At 43.6% G+C, this 19,424-nt stretch overlaps 2 protein-coding genes across 3 annotated transcripts in view; one reads left to right on the top strand and one right to left on the bottom strand.

The window, feature by feature from the left end:
* LOC127005418 (glycine receptor subunit alpha-4-like) overlaps nucleotides 1–4,487 on the top strand; it is a 148,081-nt gene extending 143,594 nt beyond the window's left edge. The window contains exons 11-12 of the mRNA XM_050874240.1: nucleotides 666–908; nucleotides 3,950–4,487. Coding sequence (XP_050730197.1) covers nucleotides 666–908; nucleotides 3,950–4,075 — 369 coding nt within the window. The 3' untranslated portion in view covers nucleotides 4,076–4,487. The remainder of the gene's footprint in view (nucleotides 1–665; nucleotides 909–3,949) is intronic.
* Nucleotides 4,488–11,894: 7,407 nt separating this feature from the next.
* On the bottom strand, nucleotides 11,895–19,424 carry LOC127005413 (monocarboxylate transporter 13-like). Of its 2 annotated transcripts, XM_050874238.1 has the most exons (6): nucleotides 19,364–19,424; nucleotides 17,682–17,904; nucleotides 15,192–15,462; nucleotides 13,839–14,756; nucleotides 13,028–13,219; nucleotides 11,895–12,291 (listed from the first exon to the last, which is right to left on the bottom strand). In XM_050874238.1, exons 2-6 carry the CDS (start codon nucleotides 17,886–17,888, stop codon nucleotides 12,059–12,061), a joined length of 1,821 nt encoding a protein of 606 aa, XP_050730195.1. In that variant the 5' UTR covers nucleotides 17,889–17,904; nucleotides 19,364–19,424; the 3' UTR covers nucleotides 11,895–12,058. The 2 variants fall into 2 exon arrangements, with proteins under 2 accessions (XP_050730195.1, XP_050730193.1); XM_050874236.1 differs by lacking the exon at nucleotides 19,364–19,424 and having other exon boundaries at nucleotides 17,682–18,060.

The raw sequence follows: 19,424 nt of genomic DNA, 5'->3' as shown, positions 1-19,424 counted from the left end.
TATCTATCTATCTATCTATCTTTCTTATTTTCTATGTCTTTATCTCTTTATCTATGTGTCTATTTATATCTATCTATCTATCTATCTATCTATCTATCTATCTTTCTATTTATTTTTTTTCACTAATTATCTCTCGCCTCTTCCCTTACACTCTCATCCCTTTCATCTCCCTCTCCCTCCCTTTCCCTCCCTTTCTTTCACCTCCCTTCATTTCCTTTCCTATCCCTAACCTCTCTCTCTCTCCTTTCCTTCCCCCTCTCTCCCTCCTTCTCTTATCCCATTTCCATCTCCCTCCCTCTCTCCCTCTCCCTCCCTTTCGTTCCCTCCCTTTCATCCCCTTTCTTTCACCTCCCTTAATTTCCTTTCCTATCCCTTACCCCTCTCTCTCCCTCCCTTTCCTTCACCCTTCTCTCACTCCCTTTCCATCTCCCTCCCTCTCTCCCTCTCCCTCCCTTTCTTTCACCTCCCTTCATTTCCTTTCTTATCCCTTACCCCTCTCTCTCCCTCCCTTTCCTTAACCCCTCTCTCCAAACTCCCTCCTTTACCCTCCCAATCTCCCTCCCTCCCTTTCCTTAACCCCTCACTCCAAACTCCCTCCTTTACCCTCCCAATCTCCCTTCCTCTCCCTCCCTCTCCCTCTCTCTCATCCCTCTTTATCTCCTCAGTTCGACAGCATCAACACCATCGCTTCCCCTTCCTCGGCCGCCCCCGCCAATGGAATGTCGCCCTTGGAGATGCTGGGCCAGGGTTCGTGCCCCGCTCACCTGCCCAGCCCTCAGCACCTGATCAACGGGCCCATGTTCAGCGGGGTTCAGCACTCAGCACTCCCCCATTCCACTCTGCAGCACACTGTGAATTTTGGTCTTCCTCCACCGCCGCCGCCGCCGCCTCTGGGCCCGGTGAAGAAGGTATGTGACGAGGAGGAGGAGGAGATTTTTCAGTCTTCCTTCCTCTCATCTTTTCCTTCCTGTCTCTCATTATCTTTTCTTTTCTCTCATCTTTATTTTCCTTCCTGTCATCTTCTCTTTCCTTTCCTCCTCCTCCTCCTTCCTTCCTTTTCTTTTTCATCTAATCTCATTTTTGTATTAATTCAGAACCGTTTCACAAAGTCACGAGCGAGCGAGGAAGCGTGAGAGAGAGAGAGAGAGTGAGACTTAATTTTCATGTCGTTTTCCTTTCATTTTTTGTCCTTTGTGGTCTCCTTCCTGCCCGTTACCTTCCCTCCAGTGTCTCTTCTGAAGCCATTCTCTCCCTCCTCCTTCCCTCTCCTCTTCCTTCCCTCCCTTCCTCCTTCCCTCCCTCTCTCCCCCTCAAAAGCTTTCATCTGACGAGCTAATTGCGAGAATGTTCAGATTTAGCTTAGTTTGCCTTCTAAGTGGACCGTTTTCTTTCTCATATGTGTCTCTCTCTCTCTCTCTCTCTCTCTCTCTCTCTCTCTCTCTCTCTCTCTCTCTCTCTCTCTCTCTCTCGTGTTAGTCTCCCGTTGAAATTGAATTGATTATGACACACACACACACACACACACACACACACACACACACACACACATTTTATTTAGCGTTGTCGTCTAATTAGTAAGTTATTTTGTGCTAGTAATTATTTTCAAAGACTTTCCTGCCACGATTTTATTTATTTATTTATTTATTATTTTTATTATTATTATTTTTTTTATTTTTTTTTGGGGGGGGGTAGATTTTCCGGTCCTTTTCCTTCCCTATCCTTCCCTTCCTCTTCCCTTCTAAGTTTCCCCTTTCCATCCCTTTCTTCCCTTTCCTTCCTCTCCCCTACCTTTCCTCTCCTTCCTTCGCCCTCCCCCTTCCATCCTTAATTTCTCTCCATCCTTCTTCCTTTCCCTTTTCTTAATTTCCTCTCCTTCCTTCCCTCCTTTTTCCTTCCTTTCCCCTCTTTTCCTATCCTTCCTCTTCCATTCTTAATTTCCCTCTCCATCCCTTCCTTTCCTTTCCTTTCTTTTCTCTCTCCTTCCCTTCCTCTCCTTCCTTCCCTCCCTCTCCCATTCTAAATTTCCCTCTCCATCCCTTTCTTCCCTTTCCATTCTTTTTCTCTCCTCTTCTTCTTCCCTATCCTTCCTTCCTCTTCCATTTTTCTTTCCCTCTCCATCCCTTTCTTCCCTTCCTTTCCTTTTCTCTTCCTTCCTCTCCTTCCTTCCTATCCTTCTCTTCTCTTTCACACACACACACACACACACACACACACACACACACACACACACACGAAGACAAAAAACAATGGTCGCTCGCTTGTAAACATTTTAACTCCATTCTTAAGATCAACTCCCCGTCTCACCAGTTTCCCGACACGCCATGTTAAAACGAGAGAAGGCGGAGAGAGATACGAGACAAATAACGAGATGTGAGATATGGGAGAGACTTAATAGCGTCAATATAATAGCGAGGCAAAGGATATGAGGCGCGGGGTGACGGTACGTAACTATCCAATCCTCTAATCATGTAATCAGCGTCCATTAATGCTGAAGAAGGGAGAAGGAAATAGCTGTCATGGGTGGGTAGAGAGATGTGAAAATTAAGGAAAAACGGTGATTAAGATTTAGTTCCTACGTTTAATAAGATAATGGCTCTTAATATCGCGAGGACATGCTATCAGTGTCTTGTGTTTCTGAAGAGAGAGAAGGAAATGGTTGCGGCGCTGCGTGACATACTTGAGTCAGGGCTTAAAAGTGATGGAATTTAAAGGGAAACGATGATAAAATATTTGTTCCTACGTTTAATAATATAATAAGACATGCCATCAACGTCCAGGGTTTCTGAAGAGAGAGAAGAGAATGGTTGCGGCGCTGCGTGAAATACTTGAGTCAGGGCTTAAAAGTGATGGAATTTAAAGGGAAACGATGATAAAAATATTAGTTCCTACGTTTAATAATATAATAAGACATGCCATCAACGTCTTGTGTTTCAAAAGAGAGTGAAGAGAATGGTTGCGGCGCTGCGTGAAATACTTGAGTCAGGGCTTAAAAGTGATGGAATTTAAAGGGAAACGATGATAAAATATTAGTTCCTACGTTTAATGATATATTAAGACATGCCATCAGCGTCCAGGGTTTCTGAAGAGAGAGAAGGGAATGGTGGCGGCGCTGCGTGACATACTTGAGTCAGGGCTTAAAAGTGATGGAATTTAAAGGGAAACGATGATAAAATATTTGTTCCTACGTTTAATACTATAATAAGACATACCATCAACGTCCATTGTTTCTGAAAAGAGAGAAGGGAATGGTTGCGACGCTGCGTGAAATACTTGAGTCAGGGCTTAAAAGAGATGGAATTTAAAGGGAAACGATGATAAAATATTAGTTCCTACGTTTAATAATATAATAAGACATGCCATCAACGTCTTGTGTTTCAAAAGAGAGTGAAGAGAATGGTTGCGACGCTGCGTGAAATACTTGAGTCAGGGATTAAAGAGGAGATATAGAATTCAAGGGGAAACGATGGTAAAAAATATTAGTTCCTACGTTTAATAAGATCGAGACATGCCATCAGTGTCTTATGTGTCTGAAGAGAGAGAAGGGAATGGTTGCGGCGCTGCTTGAAATACTTGAGTCAGGGATTAAAAGAGATTGAATTTAAGGGAAGACAATGATAAAATTTTAGTTCCTACGTTTTGCTCCCTTACCTTTCCTCACTTTCCTCCCTTTACTCCTCCATTTTCCTTCCACTTTCCTCCCTTTCCTCTTCTTACAGTCTGCTCTCTTCACTCCCTTTCACACAAGTCTACGGAGATATCGCTTCACTTTCACATACATATCTATCTTTATCCTTCTCTATTCCCCTTTATTCCTCTTTATCTCCCTTACTAATCTCCCCCATCTTCTTCCCAGCAGCAGAATCATCTCGTATATACTTATCTATCTTCTTTATCCTCCTCTATTTCTCTTTATCTCCCATACTAATCTTTCCCATCTTCTTCCCAGCAGCAGAATCATCGAAGGCGTCGGGAGCGGGCCATCCTCATCGACAGGGTATCTCGCATCCTCTTCCCAACCTCCTTCACCGTCCTCAACGTCATCTACTGGAGCGTCTTCGTCATCGAGTGGTTCTAGGCGCCCCCGGAGAGATGGCAACACTGCTCTTCTGCGAGGGATGACTCAACTAGATTAGCTTGTGTTTATAAGTAGAGAGAAGGGAGAGAGGGGAAGGAGAGGGAGAGATGATAAGGGTGATGGAAAGAGAGGGAGGTTGTATTGAGAAGAAGGGAGACACGGGGAGAGATAGAAGATAAAAGGAGAGGGAGATTGTTTTATATATGGAAAGAAAGAGAAAGAGGGAGGGAAGTTGAGGGAGAAATGGATAAGGAGGTAGAAAAAGAGGAGAAGGAGAAGGAGAGACGGAAAGGTTTAAGCAACGAGAGGGAGATTGTGTTTTTTATATAGAAAGAGAGAGAAAGCGAGATGGAGAATGAGGGAGAGAAAGAAAGGGAGGGAAGGAGAGGGAGAAATGGAAAAGGAGATAGAAGGAGAGGGACAATAAAGAAGGAGATTGAGATAGAACGAGAGGAGATTGAATTTTATATGGAGAGAGAGAGATGGACAAGAAGGGATAGCAAGAGAGAAAAAAAAATTGAAAAGGGGTCGAAATGTGAGAGAGAGAGAGAGAGAGAGCAAACCAAAATAGCAGTAAGAGAATCGAAACCCTTATTCACTCTTAACGAGCTCCAGGAAGAGGCGATCCGATCCTCCTTTGACAGGCTGACCAATAAGATGCTGAGATTTGCAACACTTATGAAAGACAGTGTTGCAGAGGATCGAAGACGCTTAAGTGGTATCAAGTGAACCCATTAATAGAGTTGAGTGTGTTTGTGTGTGTGTGTGTGTGTGTGTGTTCCACCCCACTCCCTCTTCAGCCCTCCTTCCTCCCTCTCCCTTCCTCCTTCCTTCTCCTTCTTCCATCTCCCCCTCCCTTCCTCCCCTTCCTTTCTCCAATCTCTCCCCTTCCTTCCTCCTTCTTCCCCTTCCTTCCCCGTCTTCCCCCTCCCTCTCATTCCCCTCCTTCCTCCCTCTCCCCTCCCTCTCTCCAATCTCCCCCCTTCCTTCCTTCTGCCTTCCTTCCCCTTCCTCCCGTCCCCTTCCTCTCCTCTTTAAAAATGTATCTTCAAGCCGCCCCCGGGAAACTTTAAGCATGTTTCCCTCAGTCTTGTCGTGCGTGAAACATGGACGGAAACTTAACCTATTTATCACGAAACTGGTTCACCGTCATTCATCATCGCGGGACTTCACTTTTTGGGCTAAACTTTGATATTTTTGGGGGTCGTATTAAAACAAGGACATATTAAACTCTCTCTCTCTCTCTCTCTCTCTCTCTCTCTCTCTCTCTCTCTCTCTCTCTCTCTCTCTCTCTCTCTCTCTCTCTCTCTCTCTCATGACCTTCACGCAATCTGACCTTTGACCTCATGTGTACTATTACCCTTTCCTCCTCTTCCCCTCCTCTTTCCCTTCCCTTCCCTTCACTTTCTTTCCCTTCCTTTCCTACCCTTTCCTTCCCTTCCCTTACCTTCCCTTCCCTTCCCTTCCCTTCCCTTCCCTTCCCTTCCCTTCCCTTCCCTTCCCTTCCCTTCATTCCTCTACTTCTTTGTACATTACCTTTTAATAGTGTTTTCTTCTTCCTCCTCCTCCTCCTCCTCCTCCTCCTCCTCCTCCTCTTCCTTTTCTTATTATTTATTTATTTTTCTATTATACGATGAAGACAAGCTGTGATTCGATAATAATACATGCATAAGGACCTTCCGTGTGTGTGTGTGTGTGTGTGTGTGTGTGTGTGTCGATCCATCACAGAAGCTCCTTGATCGCTTTGCACAAGACACTCGGCATAATAGAGGATCAGATAGAGAGGTTTCGCCCTTATCCTCCTCTTCCTCCTCCTCCTCTTCCTCTTCTCCTCCTCCAAAACCTCGTCTTCTCTCCCCTCTCCTTTCGTCATCCTCATCTTCCTCCTCCTCCTCCTCCTCCTCCTCCTCCTCGCTAAAATTAACATCCACTCAACTGACAAGTCTATTCACGTCAAACTTTAAGATCAGTCAAATTCTAAGTATTTTCGACAATATTTTTCTTTCTCTTTTCTCTTATACATTCGCTCAATATTTTCACGATAGACTATTGTATTTTTACGGATACTTCCTCGATTAATATAGTTTACCTGTATTTCCTAAGCTTATGGCATCTACTAACATCTGCGCATGTGTCGGAAATCAGTCTTGTTCCCAGTAACACTCAAATTAGATAACTACAGACATTCTACTTTAACTTTTCTACAACCAAAATTCAGCTCTTTATCAGTAACGCTCAAATTCGATAACTTCCAACATCTACCTAACTAACCTTCATCTACAACCAAATTCAGTCTTATTCTCAGTAACACTCAATTTCAGTAACTACCAACATCTACCTAACTAGCCTTCATCTACAACCAAATTCAGTCTTATTCTCAGTAACACTCAAATTCACTAACCACAAACATTATATTCAGTCTTATTCTCAGTAACACTCAAATTCAATAACTACAAACATTCTACTTAACTAACATTCATTTACTTAACATCTACCTAACTGACTTTCGTACATAGCCAAACCTCTAAGGCAATCAACCAATAGCTTAGTCACGCCTTAAAATGCAACCCCAAGCTCTTACCAAACGATAAATAGCAAAGAAAACGAGGTAGCGGGCGTTTGAGAGCATCGCAGCGCCACCTGTCCGCAGTCTGGGTAGTTTGGAATCAGTTACCGCCTTGCTCTCGTCCGTGGAGGTTGTATACAATAGACGGGAGGAAGAACTGAAGGAAGGAAGGGCCGTTTTGAAGAGTGTTTGTCCTTACCGATATATAGATGAGGTAAGGAGTCATTGGTATATTGTAGAGAGTCAGATAACGAGCCAAAGAATAAGTGAAAGAAAGGAATGTTGGGGAGGGAGAGTAAGGAAGGAAGGGAAGGCCGTTTTGAGTGGTGTCTGTCCCTGGCAATGTATGGAGAGGGTAAGAAGCCATTGGTGTATTGTAGAAGGTCAGATCGTGAGCCATATAGAAGGAGTGAAAGAAGGGAATTGAGGAAGGAGAGGAAGGATTGAAGGGCAGTTTTGAAGGGTATAATATTCTAGCCAGTGCATAAACGAGATAAGAAGTCATCGATGTATTATAGAAATGTATAAAGAACGTGTTTAAGAAGGGAGGAAGGAAGGAAGGAAAAGAGAAAGAGAGAAAGGAAAAAAGGAAGGGCAGTTTTGAAAGGTATACTATTCTTGCCAATACGTAAACGAGATAATAAGTCATTGATGTGTTATAGAAATGCGTAAAGAATGTGTTTGAGAAGGGAGGAAGGAAGTCCAGTCTTGAGTGATGTATGTCTCGAGCAATGTATGAAGGAATTATGAAGTCATTTATGTATCGTAGAGAGTCAAAGTTAACCAGTGAACGAGTGAGGGAAGAGGGAAGTGTTTCGAAGCATCATAACGAGGGCTCAGAGGAGGTTCGAAGTGGAGGTGGATTGGGGAGGGACGGGAAGGGAGCAGGAGCGTTGGGTTGTTAGCGAAGGGAGTGTGTGTGTGTGGGGGGGGGGGGGGGGGGGGGTGATAAGAGTAATTTTTGGTAATTTCTGCCTTTTTATTTTTGCTTTGAATCTTAATTCTCTCTCTCTCTCTCTCTCTCTCTCTCTCTCTCTCTCTCTCTCTCTCTCTCTCGTGTTTCCTAACATAGCCATGGCTGGTACAGACATGCATTACTCCTGACCCTCTCGCTGGAGACCGCCATGTCAGCCGACGCCCGCGTAGCAATGGTAGCATTAGGTAGTAGACGGCTCGCTCATTATAACGCTTAGTTCAGCCGTTCCGTAGTCGTTGTATCGTGTAGGCCTTGGGTGCTGCGGGGGGAGGTAAGTAGGCCCCGGCCACACTATCGGGCGGTGCCCGACTTTGAGTTATAATACTAATGCATATGTCTGGGTGGCGGCCACGAGCGGGGAAACCACCGGCACGCCATCGAAGTGGCCTTGTTTGCCTGTTCACATTCTCAAGGAGTGCCCGGCAGGCTTTGCCCGGTCAGTGCACAACTTGACGTGCACTGCCCGATACTGAGGAGCCTGCCGGGAATTGCTCTGTCTGGTAACACTGCTTGGGAAGCCAGAGTAATAAGCTCAGCGCGCGTTGCCCGACAGTGTGGGCGGGGCCTTGGTAATAAGGCGTTAACGCCTCATTACAGTCAGTAAAGGCTGAGGGACTGCAGCCAGACCTCCGCGTCCTCCCGGTTCATTATCTCATCACCGTCATTGTATCCACCACTGTACCCGCCTGTGTCACTATACCTTGTACCATGCAAGTCTCTAGGCTGCTACGATGTCATCACCCGAACGAACCAACCATGAGAGCGTGTACATCATACCCATCACTCATCGTGCTCCGCTGTGTACCACTCGTGTCACATGTATACATTATTATAAGGGTGCAAGTCTATAAGCTACAGTGTCCTCACCGAACCGAACGAACCATGAGAACATGTACATTATAATCACCACTGTCACTGTATCTCACCGATGTATCCATCTTCTTGTGACGTCACATACTCGTCCTATACACACACACCACCCCGCATACAGCCCGTGTCTCGTCACCGCTCCATGAATACTGGAACGCCTGTACATTGTTGTCGATATACAGTATTTTTATATTCCCCGCATCCACGTACTACCAACCCACCTTTGTATATCAACGTGTATTTAATGTACATAATAATGCCGCGCCGAACGCCATAACCCTTAGCCGCTGTACTGATATTAACGATAACGATGATAAACTGAGCCCTTGAATATTATGTGTAAGTAGAAGTACCATATAGATATAACAACAACAATAATAATAATAATAAATATAACCTCCTCCAACTTCGTTGGCGAAGGTAATAATAATAATAATAATAATATACCTTTCATGAAACGAAATAATCTAATCTTAAGGCATTGAACACCACACCGAGTCACGTCTGGCAACACTAACGCATCATTTAACCCGATCACACACGCTTCACCTCCTCCTTTACATACATATAAGCTTAGGACGGGAAGGCTGGCAGGGTAAGGAGCGGTGTGCGGTGACGGAGGAGGAAAGGACAAGCGTAGAGGCAGAAGTGTACCCGAGAGAGTATATTCCAGGACGCCCTGTGGTTAGTTTCGAAGGTACAGGCGAGCGTCTTCACCCAGGAACCACATACCCGTAGAGAGGTTGGGAATATTCGTCCCGGGCTGGTGGGTTCTTCAGGCATGGGGTAGTTTTGAGTGGGGATTACAATGAGGGTATTTTCCAGAACGCCCTGTGGTTAGCTTCGAAGGTACAGGCGAGAGTCTTCACACAGGAACCACATACCCCTAGAGAGATGGGGTGGTGGGTTCTTCAGGCTCAAGGTTTTCCTCCTGAATTTGACTTGCATTCTCTCAAGAGGAGTGTATCAAGACACCTCCTCCCGAAATTGACCTCTCTTTTGACCGCTCATTACTTTTGTCTCTGTGGGAACAGCGATTACCGGGCTTTTTTTTACACCTATTTTTGTTACCCTGGAGCTGTTTCTTTAGCGGCAAAAAAAAATAATGGATATGATACTGGTACTGAGTCATTCCAGGCCGTCAATGTGGCAGTGTTTGGGTATTTAAATAAGTAGAAGGCAATCAGAACTATCGAAAGGCAAGGTCGTATGCTACTAACTCGCTAAATATTGTGATGCTGATGTTAACTATTATGATACAAATGCTGACCTCTCTTTTGGCCGCTAATTACTTTTTTGTTTTTTGTGGGAACAGCGATTAGTGGGCTTATTTTTACTTTTTTGTCTGTGTGTGTGTGTGTGTGTGTGTATGTGTGTGTGTGTGTGTGTGTGTGTGTGTGTGTTGCCCTTAAGCTGTTTCTTTAGCTGTAAAAACAATGCGATGGAGCCCATTGTCACGCGTAGCCACAATGTACGCTCCCAGCTTTACCACTACCCTCATATCTATCCATTTAACTATAACCAGACTACTGTTCGAGGGTTGTGGAAGTTGTGATAGTGGTGTTAGTGAGGTTAGGTTAGTGTTCCTGTTGACTCCTCCTCCCCCGCCGCCACCTCCTCCTCCTTCTCTTCCTCTTCACCATTCACCATCAAATTCATCACCAGCCATCACCTCTAACATGCAGCATCACTATATATACCCCAGTCATGATCACTTGGCGAATAAGCTCCTCCCACTTCTTCAAATAAGGCCAATATAATGTGTTACTGGTGAGAATGGGACGTATTTTTGAAGGTAAAGTGAAATAAGTCTCAGTAAGTCTCCCTTTCTAAGTTTTTTTGAAGGTAACGCGAAATAAGTCTCAGTAAGTCTCCCCTTCCAAGTATTTTTGAAGATAACGTGAAATAAGTCCTTGTACTTCCACGTTTTTTCCATGTTAAAGCGAAATAAGTCCTCTTTCCACGTATATTCGAAGATAACGTGAAATAACTCCTTCTCTCACCATGTATCTTCCAAGTCGTCGTGAAATAAGTCCCTCCCTTGTCTGATTTAGTCCCTCTCATTGGACAGTCCACACCACAGATGTCAAATTATCGTACTCAGCCTCCTATGTTTCCCGATTTCCGACCCCAAAACTGCCTCCTCGATCCCAATAACTGGTTTCATATGTAATTATCGTTAAAATGGTTAATTATTAGTGATTTTTGGGAAGAGTTATGAGTCAGAAACCGGTAAATACGAGGCTCTGAGTACGACAATCTGGCATCATTGGTCCACACGCAAGCCACGCCCACTCTTCAGCTCAGGCTTCACATGATTGGTGGATGCTGGGAGGCTGTGGGCGGGGGCTTATTCGCCAAGTTACCGTGAATGGAGTATCGTAACAACACTTCGATGTGAACTAACACTCAATAAAAGATTTCCGTTTTAATCCTGACTTAATTTTTTAACCCTGGCAAACCCTCGCTCGCTCCTCAGGTGTGTTAGCAAGCCAAGATGAAGTCGACGATTCAGCGGCTACGTGGACCATCGACTTGCTTTGCCTCAGACCTGAATTGACTCCATAGCAAGGTAAACAGATATATTGTTTTGTTGCTAGTATATCGTAATTATTTTTCGATGAGTTATAATACTAAACATCGACTAAATATTGAATCGACTCCATATCAAGGTAGGAAGAGATTTTTTTTATTTTTTTTTATTATTATTATGCTGGGGAAGGTTTAATCTCACTGGTGGATGTCCGGGAAAGGTTAAATCTCACTGGTGGATGTCCGGGAAAGGTCAAATCTCACTGGTGGATGTCCGGGAAAGGTCAAATCTCACTGGTGGATGCTGGGAAAGGTTAAATCTCACTGGTGGATGTCCGGGAAAGGTCAAATCTCACTGGTGGATGTCCGGGAAAGGTCAGATCTCACTGGTGGATGCTGGGAAAGGTTAAATCTCACTGGTGGATGTCCGGGAAAGGTCAAATCTCACTGGTGGATGCTGGGAAAGGTTAAATCTCACTGGTGGATGTCCGGGAAAGGTCAAATCTCACTGGTGGATGTCCGGGAAAGGTCAGATCTCACTGGTGGATGCTGGGAAGGTTAAATCTCACTGGTGGATGTCAGGAAAGGTCAAATCTCACTGGTGGATGCTGGGAAAGGTTAAATCTCACTGGTGGATGTCCGGGAAAGGTCAAATCTCACTGGTGGATGTCCGGGAAAGGTCAAATCTCACTGGTGGATGTCCGGGAAAGGTCAGATCTCACTGGTGGATGCCGGGGAAGGTCAAATCTCACTGGTGGATGTCCGGGAAAGGTCAAATCTCACTGGTGGATGCCGGGGAAGGTTAAATTAAAATACTGAATGCTTGGAACGGTTAATATTAATGGTGGATGCTGTACAAGCGTTAACAAATCAAAATTATCGAATCTAGCGTTAAAAGATAATGGATTTGCGTCCTTTCATCTCTCCCTGGATAACAGATAACAGGGCCAGATTCGCGTCCTTTCCTCAGATTATTCTCTCCTTTGATAAAATATAATGGCGAACAACTTTGAGTCCCTCCACCTCTTCCCCGAACTCGTTAAATCTCCCTCTGATGATGCATTCGTAGCCTCGGCGTCTCCTGGGCCGTGAACCGATCCTTTGAGGCCTTGGCGGGGCGTACGAGGGGGCGGCTCTCACTCCGGCGGTGCTGCGGCAGGGACTTGCGGGCCGGGGCGGGCATGAGGAGCCAGAGGGCGAGGCTGGCCAACAGGAAGCCGCCCAGCACGCCGAGGCACACGGAGTAGCTGCCGCTCAGGTCCCGCACTAGGCCTGTGACGGTGAGGATAACGGAGTAAGACATGGATAAAAGGAATCAGAACAAGAACACGGCAAAGAAAAGAGAAACTAAGATAAAAAAATGATTATGGTTAAGTAGAATAGATAATGGATATGATAATAATAATGGAAGAAGAAAACGATTGAAAATATAACATAGATAAAAGGAACCAGAACAAGAACACAGCAAAGAAAAGAGAAACCAAGATAAAAAGATGATTATGATGATGAAGTAGAATAGATAATGGGTGTGAAATAGACAATGGATATGATGATGAAATAGAATAGACGATGGAAGAAGAAAACGGTTGAGAGGAAGAATAAAGGCAGGAGGAGGAAAGAGAAGAAAAGAAAAAAAGGAATAAGGGAAAGACGTTGATAATGGAGGCAGAGAAACAGGAGACGAAGGACACTTCGTCGCCCAAGTACATAAATTTGACAAGGCTGTCTTAGGAGTTTTGGGCATTTCCAGGAGTAGTTTTATGACCCTGGTGGTAGTTTGACCCTTCTTCTGTACCGTGAACCTAAAGAAACACTCACTAGAACCCGATTGATCCCCTCTTTGACCTTTAGAAATAGCTGATGTGAAAACCGAACGTGTCTTAAAATACCACCCAAAATCATCAGTTTCTATCGTTCTTTAATACGTACAACGGGGGAAAAAAAAATCGAGCAGAGAAGAATTCCATCGTTACAATGACTTATAGAATCAAATGAGTATTCAACCCACCAGTGAGAGGGTCAACCAGGAGAAACCAGAGCCCCGTGATGAGGCCGGCGAGGCTGAGGACCGGCAGCTGCAGGTGAAGGCCCTCCGCCTCCACGGCCACCAGACTGTACAGCGTGGATACCGTGCCGTTGCCGAGTCCACATACGCCGAACAGCACCATCTTCCAGGCCAGGCCCTCCACCATGCTGAACCCTGGGGAGAACGCGGTATTTTTTTTATAGTACTGCAGGGTTCAAAGGATCAGGAGACAAGAAACGGATACTCAAGGAAAGAATAGAATATACACGGACACGATTTTTTTTATAGGACTCAACGTTGCGAAATTGTCGTACTTAACCTCTTAATATTTACACATTTCCGACCCAAAAACTGTCCCCCGGGCCACAATAGCGAGATTAATTTATTGTTATCGTTAAAATAGTTAATTGCTGATGTTTCTAGGGAGTAATTATGCGTGAGAAACCGATCAACTCTACGCTCTGAGTACGATAGTCTGGCAAAGGTGGGTGGGGTTCAAAGGATTAGGAGCAGCGTTGCCAAATTGTCGTACTCATCGCATTTCATTTTCGTAGTTGCTGACCAATAACTATAACAACAAAGAACGAAAAACATCAATAGTCAACAGTTTTAGCAATAACTTTGATTTTCTCACGTTACTTGTGTAGGTACGAGAGTTTGAGGCATAAAAATGATAGATACGATATGTGGTTAATACGATACTTTGGCAACGCTGATTAGGAGCCAAGAAACAAATACTCAAGGAAAGAAAATGTATCCCACCTTACAAAACACACACACACGCTCCACCTACCAATGATCCCAAGAGCAGACATCGCAGAGCCAATAATATACAGCCTCTGCACTGTGAACGCCGCCCAGCAACTAAGGACGCCGTTGGTCAGTCTTGAGGCGGTGTTACAAAGACCCGCCACGGAGAGACAGAGCGCCACCTCCTGCGAAGAGTACCCGTCCGACTTGAGGGCAAAGGGAACGATGGCCCAGATGTTGACCAAGGAGCTGGCGTTACACGCGAGGATCATTGATGTTAAGGCGATTCGTGGTGACCTGAAATAGCGGAGGTTTCGTAGAGATGTTTGTGCGAGTCTTAAGATCCCTCCACCGATTGTATGACTCGTCTTGGGCTTTGGCGATGAGGATGAGGCGTGTTTTTCAAGGTAGTCATCGGCGAAACTCACATGCCGTTCCCTCCTCTCGTTCTCGACCGACTGAAGAAATCCTCCGTCACCAGGTAACGTCGACTTGATAAATGGCGATAACTTTGGCGATAAGGATGGCGATAATGTACCCGTTTCCACATGGCGATCCCGCTGACCCGGTACGTTTCTTAAAGACGACTCTGGTAAGCTAATAAAACCTGCACCTGGAGATATTGGCGATAAAAGTGGCGATAAGTTTGGCGATAAGTTTGGCGATAAGTTACTCTTCTCCACGTAGACTTCAGGATAGCCTACCAGTCGCTCCTTCTTATGCCATTCGACCGGGTGTAGAAACATGGCCGCCACACAGCAGTTAAGCGCAAGGGCAGCCATGAGGAGGGTGGCCCCGCGGTGACTGACCTCCCCCTGCAGCCACGTGATGAGGGGCGTGAGGAGGACCTGGCTAGCGCACGTTCCGAGGGTGACTATGCAGGTGGCGAGGCGGCGCTTGCTGGTGAAGTACAGGGAGACGGTATGCTGCGCGATGACCTCCAGTAACAGGATGCACAGACCTGAAGGGTACAAAGAAGATAGGTTTGGATTCCCTTGTATTACGATCGTGTTGTTGTAGATGGAATAGATTTGAAGCAGGAAGTTATGAGTTTGCTTTTCGTGTATCAAAAGAACATTGGATACGGGACTTTGAATGATAATGATAATAATGATTAGCTAATAATAAGACGAGAAAAAAAGGGATGAAAATTAAAGGTTGGATAAATATGTAGCTATAAAAGAGGAAGAAGAAAACAAATAAAAAAAAAGCGTTGGGAAGCAAAAACGTAAAAACTAAGGCAACAAGGAAAGAGATGTCATTTTAATAATTGAAAAGAAGCAAAGAAGAAAAAAACGGAATCAAAACTAAACAGAGAAGAAAAAGAGATCACCGTTTAAAACCAGAACGCAAAAACATGAACAAAAACCCTTCCAAGCCCGAGACCAAGACGCACCAGCCAGCAGGATGGTGAAGACGAAGAAGAAGGAGGCCGAGGTGGCTACGGCGGACGAGGCCAGACCCAAACTATACACGAGGCTGGCGACGAGGGTAACGCGCCGCCAGCCGTACAGCTCCACCAGCGGCCCCGTCAGGAAGCTAAAGAAACTGGAGAGCGCGAAGGCCAGGTTGAAGATCTCCGAGACTTTGGTGGAGGACGTGTTGAGCTTGAGGAAGAACTCGGAGAAGAGGACGCCGAAGCAGTTACCGAACATGGACGCCAACGTCTGGGAATGGAGGAAAAGACGTCATGTATAGGTGTTTAAGGGATGTAGAAGGTTATTAAGAGGTTCAGAATGTGTTTAAAAAGGTTCAAAAGGAAAATAAGAGAGTTTTGAAGTTGGATAGAGGTTCAGAAAGGGTGTAAGAGATTTATAAAGTCTGTAAGAGGTTTGATGTTAAGGGATTTAGCAGCTTATTAAGAGGTTCAGAATGTGTTTAAAGAGGTTGAAAAGGTGGATTTGAGAGTTTACAAGTTGGATAGAGGTTCAGAAAGGGTGTAAGATATTCAGAAGGTCCGTAAGAGGATTGATGTTAAGGGATTTAGAAGGTTCTTAAGAGGTTCAGAAGGTGGATAAGAGAGTTTACAAGTTGGATAGAGGTTCAGAAAGGGTGTAAGAGTTTTATAAGATCCATAAGAGTCTCAAATGTATAAATGACGCGGAAAAGGTTCAGAATGTGTTAATAAAAGCGTTCAGAGGGGGTGCAAAGGGTTCAGAAGGCGTGTAATATATCCAGAATGTGTTCAAGAAGTTTAGAAGGGTGGTGAGGAATTCAGAAGATCCTTAAGAAGTTCAGAGCGTGTGTTAAGGTTTCCGAGGATGTGAAGAAGGGGATTATTAGAGTTCAGAAGAGGCGTAAGAGGTTTAAAGATGTAGATAGGAGGCTCAGAAGGTGCGTACAGGGTTCAGAAAGTGTAAAAGGGGTTCAAAACGTGCAAGAGTTCATTCGTCCTTGTGAAGTAACTCGTATTGAAAGTAACTCGTACTGAAAGTAACTCGTATTGAAAGTAACTCGTATTGGAAGTATTGAAAGTAACTCGTATTGAAAGTATTGAAAGTAACACGTATTAAAAGTAACTCGTATTGAAAGTAACTCGTATTGAAAGTAACTCGTATTGAAAGTAACTCGTATTGGAAGTAACTCGTATTGGAAGTAACTCGTATTGGAAGTAACTCGTATTGGAAGTAACTCGTATTGGAAGTAACTCGTATTGAAAGTAACTCGTATTGAAAGTAACTCGTATTGAAAGTAACTCGTATTGAAAGTAACTCGTATTGAAAGTAACTCGTATTGAAAGTAACTCGTATTGAAAGTAACTCGTATTGAAAGTAACTCGTATTGGAAGTAACTCGTATTGGAAGTAACTCGTATTGGAAGTAACTCGTATTGGAAGTAACTCGTATTGAAAGTAACTCGTATTGAAAGTATTGAAAGTAACACGTATTAAAAGTAACTCGTATTGAAAGTAACTCGTATTGAAAGTAACTCGTATTGAAAGTAACTCGTATTGGAAGTAACTCGTATTGGAAGTAACTCGTATTGAAAGTAACTCGTATTGAAAGTATTGAAAGTAACTCGTATTAAAAGTAACTCGTATTGAAAGTAACTCGTATTGGAAGTAACTCGTATTGAAAGTAACTCGTATTGAAAGTAACTCGTATTGGAAGTAACTCGTATTGGAAGTAACTCGTATTGAAAGTAACTCGTATTGAAAGTATTGAAAGTAACTCGTATTAAAAGTAACTCGTATTGAAAGTAACTCGTATTGGAAGTAACTCGTATTGAAAGTAACTCGTATTGAAAGTAACTCGTATTGAAAGTAACTCGTATTGAAAGTAACTCGTATTGGAAGTAACTCGTATTGAAAGTAACTCGTATTGAAAGTAACTCGTATTGAAAGTAACTCGTATTGGAAGTAACTCGTATTGAAAGTAACTCGTATTGAAAGTAACTCGTATTGAAAGTAACTCGTATTGAAAGTAACTCGTATTGAAAGTAACTCGTATTGGAAGTAACTCGTATTGAAAGTAACTCGTATTGAAAGTAACTCGTATTGAAAGTAACTCGTATTGAAAGTAACTCGTATTGAAAGTAACTCGTATTGTAAGTAACTCGTATTGAAAGTAACTCGTATTGAAAGTAACTCGTAGTGGAAGTAACTCATTGAAAGTAACTCGTATTGAAAGTAACTCGTATTGAAACTCGTATTGAAAGTAACTCGTATTGGAAGTAACTCGTATTGAAAGTAACTCGTATTGAAAGTAACTCGTATTGAAAGTAACTCGTATTGGAAGTAACTCGTATTGAAAGTAACTCGTATTGGAAGTAACTCGTATTGAAAGTAACATGAATTACTCGTATTGAAAGAAGGACAACGATGGCGCGCTTTGAGGCATTTACTAACCAAGGCACGTCACCCACATCCCCAACGCCACACACTCACGTAGATGACGAAGGAAGCGACGGCCACCACCCAGCCCCACCCTCCGTCAGGCGCAGAGCTCTCCTCTTCACTCTCCTCGTCCTCCTCCTCCTCGTCCCCACCCCACAGCCAGTCCTCCTCGTCCTCGCCCTCGTCATCGCCGTCCCAACCCCGCGTGGCCTCCTGGGGCAAGGCGAGGCGTGTTCCGGTGTGTGTCCGCATCATCATCAGGCCTTAGGGGCCTCTGGGGGTGTGGAGAGTGTGTGTGAGGAAGGCAGGGCCCGGGGGGAGGGAAGGAGGTAAAGAGAGAGGGAGGGAGGAAAAGGGGCAAAGACCAAGGGGGAGAGGGAAAGGAGAAAGGGGCATAGCTAGGCAAGGAAGGGCAAGAGGGTAAGGAGGGAGGGAGGAAAGGACGCGGGTCAGGCGGGAGGCGGGAGGGAGGGGTGTTGGAACAGTCAGGCAGCTTCGTGCAGCATCGCACAACAAGTCCAAACCCTCGCCGCCACTGTTACGTAATAACATACACCAATACAGATGCTGCGAGGGATGCTCAGTAATTGTCTAGCTCTAATAACTCTCATTTCACCAATTAAATTCAGATGTAACATTTACCAGAAAATTCTAAATATCTATATATATATATACAAAGGTATATATATATATATATATATATATATATATATATATATATATATATATATATATATATATATATATATATATATATATATATATATATATATATATATATATATATATATATATATATATATATATATATATATATATATATATATATATATATATATATATATATATATATATATATATATATATATATATATATATATATATATATATATATATATATATATATATATATATATATATATATATATATATATATATATATATATATATATATATATATATATATATATATATATATATATATATATATATATATATATATATATATATATATATATATATATATATATATATATATATATATATATATATATATATATATATATATATATATATATATATATATATATATATAGTTATATATATATATAGTTATATATATATAGTTATATATATAGTTGTATAGTTATATATATAGTTATAGTTGCGGTTCTTTACGGACACGTCCACAGACAACCATCGGGGAAGAACACGCTGTCGTGTCTTCCACAGGGCTAAGAAGGTGCGTGTGTTTGTCTTGTGTTTTGTTTTACTTCTTCGTTTTCTCTTCTTTACTTCTTTGCGATTATTTAAATGTCTTTTTTTCCTGTTGCCTTAGTCTGTAGCCACAGACCAGCGCCTCGCAGACCCCGCCTTAACATCCACAATAAAACCAGGAACTCGCATTATATGTGTCCACAAACAAGCAAAGAATGCGCGCGCGCGCCCATGTGTGTGTGTGTGTGTGTGTGTGTGTGTGTGTGTGTGTGTGTGTGTGTGTGTGTGTGTGTGTGTGCGCCCGGGAGCTGTGCGCGTGCGTGCGTGTATAAAGGCGTCGAGGAGGTTGATCTTACAGAGCAACACACGTTGACAGATCGACTCGGTCGGCGTCAGCCTAGAGTCGCTTTCCCGATACCCTCGTCATGGGAAGTCATCCGATAAGGGCCCGTGGCCCCTCCGCGGAGGAACAATATCTTTGAACAACAACAACAACAACAACAGACTCTACCCACCACAAGCTGCTGACAGCCGCAACGCACTTCGCCGCCCCCGCTGACTTGAGACCAACAGAGA

This window comes from Eriocheir sinensis, chromosome 30 (assembly GCF_024679095.1).
Source record: "Eriocheir sinensis breed Jianghai 21 chromosome 30, ASM2467909v1, whole genome shotgun sequence".
Classification (NCBI taxonomy): Eukaryota; Metazoa; Arthropoda; class Malacostraca; order Decapoda; family Varunidae; genus Eriocheir; species Eriocheir sinensis.
The sequence above is the reverse complement of the archived record's forward strand: the minus strand, read 5'-3'. Positions and strand labels throughout refer to the sequence as shown.